General features: G+C 47.8%; 1 protein-coding gene across 4 annotated transcripts in view; it reads right to left on the reverse strand.

Annotated features, from left to right (window-relative positions):
- PTCH1 (patched 1) overlaps nt 1–14,487 on the reverse strand; it is a 67,732-nt gene that overhangs the window by 44,676 nt on the left and 8,569 nt on the right. For 2 of the 4 annotated variants that reach the window (XR_004350494.1, XM_032635985.1), the window contains exons 1-2: nt 14,119–14,316; nt 12,306–12,498 (exon numbers count right to left, since the gene is read on the reverse strand). Coding sequence is in view for 3 of the 4 variants with exons in the window: in XM_032635985.1 (XP_032491876.1) it covers nt 12,306–12,498; nt 14,119–14,316 (391 nt within the window). In the remaining variant the exon portion in view is untranslated. Of the gene's footprint in view, nt 1–12,305; nt 12,499–14,118; nt 14,470–14,487 lie in introns of those variants that run through there. The other 2 variants (XM_032635983.1, XM_032635986.1) reach the window with 2 other exon arrangements.

Consider the following 14,487-nt stretch of genomic DNA (forward strand, 5'->3'; position numbering starts at 1 on the left):
CATCTGTGGCATTCATGCAAAAAGCTTTTGGCAAAAGCTTATTGTGATTCACATAAAGATGTTCTGAAGGACCAACCAAAGTGTTTTTCACAATAAATTCCAAGTCCTTTCAGGGAGGCACTGTCCGCTACCCACTCACCTCGGTGCACACTCAGGGTGTCGGATGAATAAATGAATGAGCAGCCTCAATACAGAGCCTTGGGAACAGGCAGTCATCTGTATAAGATATTAATTCTCCCCAAAGCCTCAAAAGTCAATCAGTCAAAACAAATGACCCTTTCAGCCTGAAAAGTACCCACTCAGAGTCCAATTAGGAAAATGGGGTCTGTGTATATGCAAGTGGGGCATTTGCATTTGATTAATCCCATGAATTATCTAACAGCCTCTAGACAGATTTTCTCCCCCTTTAGTTGCTTCGGGTCCTTCTTTCAGTCTTGTGATTAGTGATTGTGAGCATGAAAAAGTGCAAATCTCTAAAAGGGTGTAACTGTAAAATTACTAGCACCAGCTCATTTTCTAAACTGAAAAAAAATGAAGATTCAGTAATTTGGGCCATTGGCTGAGAACTCCTGGGCTGTGAGTTTTAGTCACTCTTCCACCCATCTCTTTTATTCATGACTAGCCAACTGCTGCTTAAGCTTCTGGGCTGTTTTTCTCCTGGTGGGATTGTGCCCTTGGGCATTGCCATGGGAAAATGCTAGAATCATATAGCCCAAAGAGAATCTGTCTTCATGAAGTGAACCCAGCGCGATGAAGACAGCAAAAACAAGAGCAGGACAGACACACCGCGACGCCTCCCCAGGGACCGTGAGGGGGGAGGAGGGCCAAGCTCAGTGGCAGCAGCGGCTCTGAACATGTGCCTGCTACTAGCCCCCGCACCAGCTGTTTGCGGTACCATCTGTTCCCACCCGGGCTGCTTCCTCTGAACGGCGTTCCCTGAGGCCGCCAGCTCGCCCTGTCGGACACGATCAGGTCAGCCCAGCACCCTGCCCACACTGGACCTGCTGCCTGCCACAGCTCCCCCGACCCGGTATTTCTCACAGGGCCACCAGCTCCCAAGATGACACTGCATCTGTCAGGAGGCCCACTCTTCACTGGTCACTTGCTGCTGTGGCAAATCAGGGCTGGGGTCAACCCCACCTATGACAGGCTGAGTGAAGTCAAGCCTGCAGAAGGATGTTACTGGCTTCCAGCATAGAGCTCGGCTCTATCCCTAACTGCATACTTGCCCGGCTGTGAACTGTCCCAGGTCCCACCGTGATGGCACCCAACTGCTCAAGTGCTACGGGCAAGCAGATGCAAACCCCAGTCCTGTCCTTCAGCAGGAGCTGAGGACCCAGGAGGGTCTGACACAGAGCAGCATGCTTGCTCAGAGGCAATGCTGCACCAGGAAGTAGAACCCAGGGACCAAAGACAGCATGTTGTTATCAAGTTCTAAGTTCTTAGTGAAGGCCTCCTAATGTCTTCACAAGGACACAAAGCAACTGAACGACAACAAAACCAAATGTGAGCAAGGGCTGTGGGCTCTCTATCTAGTAGTCAGGCTGTTGGATGACATCAACCCCGGTTCCCTTCTCCCAGCTTCTGTGGGGCGGATATCACCTCTCTGCTCTGAACCGTCTTCTTGCCATGATCCAGCCTGGGCCTCTTTTCACTGGCCTCCTGCTTGAGTGGCCTGGGGAGCGGGGAGACAATGTGAGTCCCCACCTTCGCATACAGGCTCCCTGGCCCCTGTGGAACTCCATGCTGGCCCGATTTATCTCCCGCACCGACCCTTCCCTCTGCATCTGTGTGGGGAGACGCATGTCACTGGTCACTTGGGGCCACTTTCATGATTGTGTGGCCATCAGGATTAGCTGGATTAGGGGCTGATGCATAAGGACCCCCTGGTGCTGTGAGGAAGTTTCGTCACTAGGTCAGCATGGTGTGAACTATGTTCTGTCACCACCACCACTCCTATAGTCACCAACCGAAGCAAAGTGGGGGTGGGGGGAGGGTGGCAAAAAAAATGCTTCCAGAGCAAAAATGCATGAACTCCTCATAGCAATAAATTCCCCCATCATGCATTTCGAAGGACATGAACCATTGAAGACTGTCTCCCTTTTAAACAAGAAACCTACAGGATTCTTTTCTTACCCATAAAGAATTTCATGGGTCTGAGAGTGGCAGTAGGTGGAATGGTAAGCATAGCTGCCATAAGACACAAGGAACTTCTATTCTAGCCCTTTGCTAAAACCAGTCAAGCAGTTTGGGAAGAGAGTCAAACTGTTGGAACCTTATTACGTTCAAGGCGAACTAACACCTCCACAATGGTCAATTCTCATTCTTCTAAAGATGCTTACACTAGCTCACCTAAGGGGGATTCCCCTGTTTAATTAGAAGGAAAACAATATGGACAGGAACAGTGGAGGGAATGGGAGGGGGGCAGGGGGAACAAGAGGATGGGGAGAAAACCAGAGGCACAACTCTTAACTCCTTTTAAAAATTCACTAACTGAAAGTTTTCCTCCCAGGAAATCATTTGGCCCATTCACCTACGCCAACCTCCCATCCTGGCCGCCACTCATGTGGACCCTGCATGAAGTAAACACAATTTGTAGAGAAAGTAATGGGATTTCTGCAAGTGTGTGTGAGTGTGTGTGTGTGTGTGTGTTTTATAGAATAGTCCCTCTTGCACAGAATCGGGCTGTTCCATCAAAGCCGTATCTGTTATATTTCTGTCTTTCTCTTCTGTTTGGCGTATTCACCAACAAGAGAAAAGGAGGTAAGCTTTGGCGGCCCTGACCTGCAGCTGGAACACAATACTTTCGCACAGCCCTGCCGACCCCTGACATAAATTTTACACCGCAGCTGGCATTTACACACTCAGCATTACCATATGTATAGCTGCTCGGTGCTAATTATGCTAATCACCTGTCTAACTCGCTCCTGCGAAAAATGGTTGTATTTAGCAGTCCAGTGCCTACCAATGCAGCTTACTGTGTGGCTGAAATGTACATTCAGACGGCCCTGAATGGCAAGATTTTTCCACGTTGCTGGCTACATTCAGGCCTCAGAAAAATTTATTCAAGTCAACTGGTTTCGGTCCGCAACAAAAAAGTTACGAGAAAAAAGTGAGTGTGTTCTTGCCCTAACATTCTGGATCTGCTTGCAAGCAAAATGATAAATCAATTGGTGTGGGAAACAAAAAGGGAGAGAGATTTCTTTTGGGAGCCATGTGAAACTGTAGCCTATTTAAAAAAAAAAAAAAAAGAAAAAAAAAAAGGGTCATCCTATTCCCCAAATCTCTAGAAAGAGCAGTTAATAGATATTTAGCCCTAATCCCAATTCTCTCAAATTGCAAGCTTTGTTTGCAATTAAGCAAGGTATTAAACATGTGCAGTTTTTTTCTGGATCATGTGTGACAAAAATGATGGTATCGTTTTTTAACTTATTACAACACTGTATGAACCTCGGGGAAAAAAATCAGGTAAGAGGAAAGAAAGAATGTCTTAGGTAGTCTGGGAAAATTATTTCGTTACTTTATCTTTTAGAAAGCTTCTACTTAAAAAGACACTGTGTGATATTTACATCTATTTGGTGAGGTTTTCTGGCTTCTCCACTAAAGGAGCAAAAGAAATCAAGGGAATAGGGGTGGGAAATATGGGAGAATTCAAAATAAGAAAAAAAGTGGTTGGGGAGGGATGGAGGGAGGGAGGGAGGGAGGGAGAGAGAGTAAAAAAGTCTACATTTTCCTTAACCTCAAAATTCCTGTTTTTATCATCAATGTTTCTTAAAGCAATTTTCTCAGATCATGCTACAGAATGGATTTCTAAAATCAAGATAATATTAGTACAGGTTGTTTTAACAATTCCCCAAGTCCAAACTGAAACCCCATTTCCTCCTAACTCACAAAATACTTCCCTATTAATTTCTAAAAACCCTGAATCTAGTCATCGTAAGGACTGCTTAGTATTGATTACCTGGGTGTACAGATATGTCTAGGCATTCCAATTTCCACAGCACACAAGACACATTCTACTGGAAGGATGGCCCAAAATGCTTCGTTACTTTCTCACCTCTAAATGATCATCATTAGATTCTTTATTTAAATTTAGAAACTGGAAGCAAACTGGAAGGCCATTCATTTTGCAGGGTAACTTGGGTTACCCTCCCCTCAATGCTACAAAACACCAGCACCAGAGCAGCTCTGTGATGAATCTCAGGTTTACACACAGAAGGTGTACCGACCCAGCAGGAAGGGGCTGTGAAAGAAGCTGGCCTCTCCTTGCCTTGCTTCACTCAGCAGCTTTCAATTTAACTCACAGCTGATAGAAAGGGTGATGCTCACAGTAACTTGAAGATGCCGCTATGAAGACAACAGCTCTCTTCCCATCGGCTCACCCCACCATTCTGTTCCACATTTTATAAGCTTATCTGACCCAACGAAGCAACATTATCCAAGCCACATCCTGCTCTCTTTGGCATCCCAATTCAAGTTGCTTTTCCTTGCCCGTACGAAGTATTAATTCAACTGGGTTTTTGTAGTTTCAAATCTTGACTATGCAGCCAAAAATACAAATGACACAATCACTACTGTGCTCAATGCAGAGGGCTTACCCCTCTCATTCCCTCTCAATCTCCTGCTCTTCTTAAACAGAAGATGGACCACCCTGCCTCATGGCACAGAGCAGTGTTTACATTGCAGTACTTGACTGTGTAATACATCTGGCATTTTTGGGCAGGATTCCTGAGCTAGGGGCCAGAAGCCCTTAAGCAATGATTTAAGGGGAAAAAATCGTGCATATGTACTTAACAAAGCCCACTTCCAGTTCCTTTTGCTTACTTTCATACATGTTTCATCAATAACTGAAGACTAGCTTGGTTGATAAATTGGGGACGTCTACTGTTTTTCATTTATTTTAACTATAATAAATAAGGCTTGTGCTGCGGTATGGAGACTTGCTTCTCACTAGCCTTGCCTTCATAGCCCGTTTTGGGACCCACAGGGAGTGTGGATTATTTGGGCCAACTCACACCTGGGTTTCTGGATTGGTAATAAGGCCCTGCCTCCACATTATAAACCTCTCCAACAACACACTTGTCACTCATTAGCAAGTACCTGACTGCCCAGCAACAATACAGTTTCCTTAACACATGACAGCTGTTTTTCCAACTATGCTCTAAACCCCCAATACAACAAAATGGTCACAGTCCTGAAGGAACTGAGGACAGGATGCGTATTTCTGTACATACAACTCCCCAAAATCTCCACAATGGTCAAGCAGTTTCTCAATGGCAGCATTCTAATGATTTGAAAGGCTTATTTCTTCTGTCAAACTTAAAGGTATATGTAGGAAAACTGAGATATTGCAGTGTAAGGGAAACAACAATCCTAAATCCAGTTTAAGAGGGAAAAAAAAAAATCTAAGAAGTATTACCATAAAGCACCTAAATTCAGAGTCTGGAAGCAAAGAGTAATAAAAGTGTTTATATTTTGGTGACGCTGATGATGTCTCTGTGGTCAAGGGAGGTTTCCACTGAGGAAATCCCAAGGAGCTTCCTTCCTCCTGGACTGCCAGAAACGCCTTCATGAGCAAAGCTGTCTGCTTTCTGGGATGTCAACTGAGATTTCTCATGTGGATGGACCATCTAATACTGTGGCATCTGCCAAAATCTGGATGTGGAAACCTGTCCTCTTCCATCTCAATCTAAGCTCCATGTTCCCTTTGGTTTTGATGTGGGTTTCACCCAGGGAAAAAGCCTGAAGGTGGAACACCTGGGCTGGAATGTCATGGTGCACGTTTCACTTACTATCTCAGAAATGCTATGGGGCCCAATTCTTCCACATTTCATACGGTACATTAAGCACAGGGGACGGAGACTTGTTTCACAGTCCACATGTCAATGGATTCTAAAGTTACGTCAAAAGCTCATTAAAATGCCATGACTCTTCAATAGGGGAAGCACATCTGCTGATAAGACCCCATCAAAGAGTATGGTCTTGAAACAAACCCTCACCAACCTACGAACCCCAAGGATGCAAATGGCAGCTCTGCATCTAGAATCTCCTACAGCTGATTTGAAATAATACATTTACTAATTTCTTCCTGTCAGTTTGTGATTAACCAGATTTACTACCATTTCAGATTTCACACTAGTAACTCCAGAGATCCACTGCGAGGAAATGATTTGGGCAGTTTATGAATAGGTGGGTAGAAGGAAGGGTGGGAGGCAGAGGGAGAGAAGAGAGGAGGGGAGATGAGCAAAGGGATATAGGTGAGGGAGGAGGGAAGGAGAATGGAGAAAAGGTTCTGGGAACAGGTGAGCAGCAAAGGAGATAACAGTATTATACTAATAGAAAAACAGTGCTAAGTTAAAATACTGTATTTCTGCAAAGTGGCTTCTATTAAATCTGGTCTCCTTTCAAATAATTTTAAATATTTCCATACTTGTTTTAAAAGCCAAAAAAAAATTCTTTTAAATAAAACATCCCCCTCCTCTCAGCCAGTTGAATAGACTACTCCTCAGGGGCTAAATCTGGGCAGATTGCTGGCATGGACAAAGTGTGTGTGAGGGGGGGAGCCATATAAATGGCCCCTTCCACTGCATCATAATCGTGACCCCCCAGTAAGAGAAGGAGGGCAGACAAGTTACAGCTCAGCCCGAGTGGACAGAGCTCCAGGGGTCACAGGGAGGTCAACTTTGAAGGAGAAATCCCAATGAAATATAAACATGGCACTGTGGAAACCAGACAAATCTCCCATAGCTTGTCCAGCCTGCGTTAATCTCGCCATCAGCTGTGGCGCATAATGCAAACAAACCGATCCAGCGGTTCATACATCTGGAAACTGTCATCTTCTGGAGCCTCCAAGCAGCGTTCCGTGTATCTGAAACACCCCCTCACCCAACCTGACTTCTAAACTTGTCGGCAGGCAGCAGAGATATGATGATTCACGGGGTCAACTACCCCGGGAAGAAGGCATCTGAGGCTACTTGTTATTTTTAAAGCAATTATTGTTGGGCATTCATTTTTTTTATCATTTTTCTCCAGATATGAAAGATATGCCACAATTGCTTCCACCTGTATGTATGTGCCCACTATCAGAATCTAATCAATACCTATCTAAAAAGCATATTCTTGACTTTAAAAAGTGCCTAGGCAACCAAGGAGCAGAAAGGAGCTTCTGTATTTCATTCTTTTTGTCCCTTGTGACATGCCCAAAACCCCAAACTGACAGCCCCAGAAAGCAGAAACTGGGTGATAACCTTGGAAAGGGCAGTAAGAGCAGAGCCCACGCACCGCCTGTCTGAGTGACGTGCCTCAGTCCCTCGCTGTCTCTTTGGTTCTGCTGCATAAGAGCAAGCACCTGGGGAAAAGCGGTGTGTGACAGGAACATCTGGAGAACTAGACCACCAAAGAGCCAATGTCCTATGTGGGCTTCGAAAAGGAGCCGTTATTGCAGTATGAACAAAGTCCAGTGGTGTCTTTTATTGCTTTTTACAAAGTCATGGTCATGCTAAAAACCTTCAGCCTACTGTGTTTGAAATGCACTGAAGTCTATCTGCAAAATTAAGTTACCTGAAGGAAAAGGAATAAAAAGTATTCGAATATAACACTTCTCCTTTCTTCTATGCCTACCCCCACCCACTCTCTCAACTTCATGATGTTTTTATTTGCTATGTAATGTAATTCTAAGAATAATCAAAAATTTAAATTATTTGCATGAAAAAAGTTAGTTACCTGGGTCAGTAAATACCGGGATGGGGAGGGAGGGTTACCTTGAAAATAAAACTTTTGCATTTATAGCAATGCTTTAGCAGCCACAACTCTGTCATAATAAAAGCCTTCCATCTGCACAGCATGGGGCTTCCAATTGAAATCTATCATCTAAACCAGTGGTTCTCAACTGGGGCAATTTTGCACTGCCCCCCCCCCACACACATTTGACAACGACTAGAACATGTTGTCACAACTGGGAGAGTGCTACTGGCATCTAGTGGGTAGAATCCAGGGATGCTACTAAACATCCTACAATGCACAGGACAGCTCCCACAACAGAGAATTATCCAGCCCAAAATGTCAATAGTGAGAAACCTTGCTCTAAACTGAAAAGGATGGTGAAGCTCAATTATCTCCTCTAACTGCCTGACTTAGAGCCAAGAACACCAAGGCTTATGTTAGCAACTACAAACTCTAGCTACAAACTCGAGAGCACTTAGAAACATCAAGCAAGCATTTCTTAACAAAACTTACCATTTCCCTTAAAAAAACAATCAGTCACAATTTGTGTCCTCTCTTGATACTGGCCTCCAGAGATGTTAATAACCAAACACAAGGAGATATGGATTCATTTCAAGGCTGTTATTTTTTGCAGTAAAGGAGGCTGGGGGCTGGGCAAGCTTTGAGAATAAAACCAAAAAGCTCAAAAAGATAAATGAACATTCTGTCACTGGAGAATTATGACAACAAACTTGTGTCTGAGAGAGGGCTGGAGTGGGGGGTAGATATTAAGTGAGACAGAAGCATAAAAGTGCTAAGCAAAAATGAAAAGCCAACAGAGAAATGGGCAAGGTTAAAAAGAAGGCATTTCCCTTCTATGCCCAAAAGGATGAGAAGCACTCTGGTACCAGGGAGGGCGCTGGAGGCCGAATACACCAGTGTAAATCTTGAGGCAGGCAAAGAATGGCTAAAAGGAAGAGCTGGCAGCCCCCTCAGCCAAACACTCTGCACACATCAGAGACCTTCCTGCTATGCATCTGGACCTTCCAAGCCTCAAGGCTTTCCACATCAAACCTGATGCCTCAACCAAAGGCAAGCACTGGGAGTTCTCCCAGAGGCCACACCCCTGTCCTCTGTGCCTTTGCCCAGGCTGTTCCTTTGGCCTGGAATGCCCCACCACCCTCACCTCTCCAGCCCTGGTCCTGACTCAGTCACCCTCCCTCAGGGCTGTCCTGGAAGGTGCCCCTGCCATCCTGCCACTTGTCTGTGTGTCCGGTGGGTGGAAGTCCTCTGAATGTATCTGGGTATAGATGTACACAGTTGCCTTTGTGTTTGTGTATATGTATGTCAATTTTTCACCCACAGGAGAAATAACATTTTCCAAACTGTCCCTCAGCATTCTCTCCCCTTAAAATCTCTTATGCTTTCCTTTCTTCTGTTGCTTTTTAACTAAGGAAATATCCAACCTCTATTCATTTGGTTTATTTAGTGTAGCAACCACACGTGTTTATGTCCAGAACATCTGCATTCTCTATTAAGAAAAGACCATCTAACAGACGTCTTTGCTGATAGCGATGAAGAATTTATCTGACATTAAAGTACACAATGAACCTAAATTCCACATTGCTTCTCATTCTACTCTACTAAAGTCTAGGATAGCAGAGCATTCTTACTCTGAAAAGTAAATGCTTCCACTACTTGCTGTTAACAAGAACACTAAGCTCACTATGTCAGGAACAAGACTTCCTCATTGTTACCTCTACTCTGAATTTAAATTAAAATTATAAAATGGTATGGTGGCCTCCCTGGTTGGGTTTACTTGCATTTATGAAACTGTCGCTTCTTCTACAGGGGAAGAACCTAGCATGCAATGAATGAATGAATGAATGAGAAATCAAGGTCAGGGCAACAGGAGACCAGGTTTACTTAAGTCACTAGTAGGCAAAGTGGACATGGAGACATAGAGGATACATAGTTTCTCATTTGTAAAATGGGACAATAATTCACTTACAAGTTAAAAATGTTACCTAGGTTATCACGTTATAAAAATAAAGATAATAATAGATAGCTACTTTACTGAGTGGTAAGGCATGTCATAATATATAATAAATGGTAAGGGTAGCTACTCAACAAGTGAAAGTATTGAGTAAATAACACTTGGCCAAAGAACCAGTGTGCCACGCTGAAACTGGCAAAACAGAAAGGGAAGGAAAATAGCTCAGAGGCCCAAAGTAGGCAAAATGAGTCTTATCTCAGGTGTGTCACTCCCCAACACTCTGTCACTAAGCTAGAGCCCAAGTGAGAAAGCTAATAAGCAGGTTTCTCCTCCCGGGACTTGACGTGAGTTGTGTGATGTAAAAACATAGTTAATTCTAGAAATATTTATAAAATGTTACATAAATAAGTTACATTAGCTCTCTCTTTTTTTCTTCTTACATTCGTTCTCTTTAAACTTATTAACAATCTACTGAAAAGTCTTGCTCAAAACAACAAGGTACAGTCTTTTGTCATCATCATGACACCCAACAAATCTGTTGGCCCAAGTAGCAGAAAGTGAACATTTGGAGAGAGCTGAGAGCCCCCTTTGCTCATCACTTGCTCTGTCTTAGAACCTGTGGTAGCTCCCCACAGTCTAGCCAATCACATCGTTTCCAAACTGCAGTCCTGCGGTCCAGGGCCCAACCCGCTGCCCAGGGCCCAATGGAGCCACTGCACCCTATCCCTATCACACTGGGGATCTCCCACTGCCGGCTGTCCACTCAAGCTTGGGCCTTTGCTTGACCCCCTTTCTGAGCTCTTGCCTACAACTCCCTCCCTCCTCCACTCTCTAGGTCGCTCCAATTTGCCTCACCACTTCCATGGAAGCTTTTTCCTTTTTCCATTTAACTTTCATGGCTTACTGCAATTGGGAGCTCAAATTTAGTGCAAGTCTGACATTCAACTGTAGTAGTTTGAAGTGCATGAATTTGTGCACTTGGAGTGCCTCACATCTTTAGTGTCATTTACAGTGCCTAGACAGTGCTAGGGCCATTATAGATGCTCAGTAAACTTGCAGCTAGGACATCACAGGTGCTTATTAAAACCCTTCCTTATCTATCAATGACAATGAGGTACTGAGTTGAGGTAAATTACCCCATGGATTCTATCCAAAGAACACTTGTATTAATTACCAAGCTTCTTAAGGTAAGAATGTTTTCTGGTCTTAACTATTTAGACTATTATTTTGTCACTACTCAACGGAAGACACCACCATATTCTTGCAAAACACTGAAAGCTGAATCTTCACAAACAAGGCAAGATTAAAAAAAATATTCTCCAAGGTTAGTATCAATTATGCAATTATGCATGCGACTCTTAGGCTTCCAAATTCTGTCTTAGATAGCTTTCACTAGGAATGCCTCAGATATTCTGGTGTGAAATATCTACATAATTACGGCAATCCTTCCCTCCCAGCTCATTGTAAGAGATTCCCTAAGCAGTGTTTAGGGGTTAAAATGTTTCCAAACAGCAACTCTGTTACTTTCCAAAAAGAATAAAAAAACAACGAACAGGAAATAAAAACAACCGCTCCCAAAACAAAACCCCTGAATCAAGAGAGTTACAAAAAAAAAAAAAAGTAAAATGTTTCCGTCTGGGGTGTCAGGGGTGGGAGGTGTGATCTACTTTAAATTTACAACCACTTAAAAAAAAGGGTTCAAGAACCCCCAAATTGAGGAATGTGGATAAAAGACTGGCATAACCCCTAGGAGAGCTCCTGCGGCCCCTCCCTCCAAACCCGCTTTCTTAAAACACATTTATTCTTTCAGCCTCTAAAACGCAGCCTTCCCCCAGCATAATTCCATTTTAAAAGCCCCCACCCGCGAGGAAACATTAATCTACTTTGCAAACAAGCGTTCTAGTCTGTGCTTTACTGCTTTTTTTCCAACTCCTTTCCCCCTACCCCCCCCTTTTTTTGTACCTTGAGACAAATGTTTTTTTCCCCAAGAGTTGAAAGCTGTCCAAAAACAGGACCACACACGCCGCCGCCTCCGCAGGCCCGCGCTGTGCCCGCCCCCCGCCCTCCGCACGGCGGTCGCGGCCGCCGGGGGCGCGCACACTCCCTCCAGCCGGAGGGGTGGCCTCTCTCTGCCCCCCCCCCCCCGCCCTCCTTTCTCTTTGGACGCGGTGGGTGGGGGTGGGGGAGGGAAGGAAACCGAGGAGTACAGCCCGGAGTCGAGAGGCCTTCCTCTGGCCGCGTCTCGGCGCGCGGCGGAAGCGAGCGGCGGTGGCGGCGGGACCTGGGGGCCCCCCGGCCTCGCGGAGTGGTCTGTCCCGCGGAGGGGCCCCCCGCGCCCCCGCCGGCCCGCCCTCGCCACTCTCTCCCACAACACCTCGCAAAGCGCAGCGCCCCGAGTAGATTACAGCGCGGCCTTTGTCGGGCGGCCCTGGCTCCCGGCCAGGCGCCCAAACAATAAACAATTCCCCCTGTTGCGGGCAGGGGGTTTTCGCTCTTCACAGAAAGGATCTAGGTGTATGCTGGCAAATATCTTCATCAATTGGAAGGAAGGGCAGGGGGCCCGGGGTGGGGGACGAGAGGGCGCTGCGGCGGGCGCTGGATCTCTTACCTTCCACCCATAGCTCCTCCACGTTGGTCTCGAGATTAGCTGCCTTTAATCCCACAGCGAAGGCCCCAAATATGAGGAGGCCTACAACCAAGAACTTGCCGCAGTTTTTTTGAATGTAACAACCCAGTTTAAATAGGAGTCTCTGAAACTTCGCTCTCAGCCACAGCGGCGCTTTCCGGCCAGTAGCTTTCCCCTGAGGATGAAGCAGAAAGGAGGAGTGAGCGCCGGGGAGTCGCGGCCCGCGCGCCCACGCCAGCTTCCGCGCACCCGCCCGGCATCCCGCGACAGCCGTGAGGGGTGCCCTTCGGGCTGGACCCCAGGTCGGCCCAAGGAAACACGAGCGGCGTGGGGGGGCCTGGTCTTAAATCAAAGTCAGGCTGCAGCGTGGCAGCTGCACCTTGGTCACAGCAGGGGCGCCCCCACGCGCGGCCTTCGTAGCATCCCCGAGTGTGACTTGGAGGTCTGGGAGGAGGGGCTGCAAGAACAAGGGGAAGCCGAGGCAAAGAGGCGAGACACCATTCAACACAGGCAATATTCACACCAACCTGGGAAGGGAGGGTCTGCGTAATCCCCGCGATGGAGCCCAATGTTTAAGAACCAGCAAACCACGGCGCCCTTTCCCGCAAGTCCAGCCCCAGCCTTCACCCTTCTCGGGGTGCTCCGGCGAGGACAGAGGCTGGGGGACGAGAGCACTTTGGGAACAATGTTTGGCGGGCTCCCGCGTCCTGATCCCCCGCCCGACGTGGTAGTAAATTGGGATACACGTGGTGAGCGTGGGCGCCGGAGCTCACTCGCGACGTATTTCCATAGCGTTGGGAGACGCCGTGTGAGCTGAATTAGGAAGTGGGGCAGCCATCTGCAACTTACGACAATATTTGTGATCGGAAGAGGGCAGCCACATGGATCTTTCCCTCCTCTCCCTTCCCTTCTGGTTAAACGTGAAAAGCAGCAGAATGCACAGGGGAAGAGCCTGGGCCGACGCAGGCGGGGGTCCTGGCTGGGCGCTGGCTGCTCCCGGCGGTGGCGTTTCCCCGGCGCTGGCCGCGGCCCCGGCCGGCCCCTGTCTGGGTGCTCGCCTTCCCCGGATTCCACACATTTCAGCGAACCTCGTAAACACAATGAACCCGGCCGCTCGGCAGACCCGCACCGCGGATTTAAGGTGGCAATTTGTTTACAACTTTCCCTTTCCCCACAGGCTCTGAGAAGAAGTGGCTCAAAAACTGGAAAAGAAGAGGGGAGATACCCTCTTGCGAGGATAATTTTTAAGGGAGCAAAGATTTCATGCTCAACAAAAGCAAAACCGGCTGCCAAAAAAGGAAACCACCTTTATTTCGGCTCCCTCCCCCCCCCCCCGCCTCGCTCCACTCCGCCTCCCCCTCCAAAAGGTTAAGAAATGTGGCAGTATTACAGGGGTTTAGGCTGCAAATAGGGGCAGGGGCGCGGGAGTAGGGGGCTCAGGAGCAGGGGGCACAGGGCAGTGCCGCGCTACGGCGGCCCTGGAGGTGGTCCACTGTGGACCTCTTTCCAGTGCTCCGGAAAAGGCACGCCGGGGAGGGCGCGTACACACACACACACACACACACACACACACACCCTCCACCCCCTTCGGACTTCAGACAGCCCTTTCCTCCCAGGACCGGAGGGAGGGTTTGAATTTTTCAATCCCCACTTGTCTGGGTTTTTTTCCTGGAAAGGGGTGTGTGTGTGTGTGTGTGTGTGTGTGTGTGTGTGTGTGTGTGTGTGGCGGGGACGATCCCAAAGAGGAAGAGGAGGGAAGAGAGAGTGGGAGGAGAGGATAGAGTCTGAAATGCACCTTGGAAATCTGCTCCAGAGCGAAGGCGGCGTCGCAGTAGCTGGGCCGGTGCAGATAGTCCCAGTCCGGCGCGGCGTTGCGGCGCAGCCCCCCGGTCCTTCTGCGCCTCCCGCCACCGGCCGGCCGGCCCGGGGCCCCGCTGCAGCTGCCGCCGCCGCCGCGGTCCTGGGGCTCGGCAGCGTTACCAGCCGAGGCCATGTTGCCGCCGCCGCCGCCGCCGCCGCCGCGGGAACCGAGGCTTCCCGGGCGGCCCGGCGCGCTCCTGCCGCCGCTGCGGGCTCCTGGCTCGCCTGGGCGCTCGGCTTGCGAGGACGCTGCTGGCCGCCGGCTGTTCGGGCTGGGGCTCCGGTTGACAGACCTGCTGCTGCT

Source organism: Phocoena sinus, chromosome 6 (genome assembly GCF_008692025.1).
Source record: "Phocoena sinus isolate mPhoSin1 chromosome 6, mPhoSin1.pri, whole genome shotgun sequence".
NCBI classification, from domain to species: Eukaryota; Metazoa; Chordata; class Mammalia; order Artiodactyla; family Phocoenidae; genus Phocoena; species Phocoena sinus.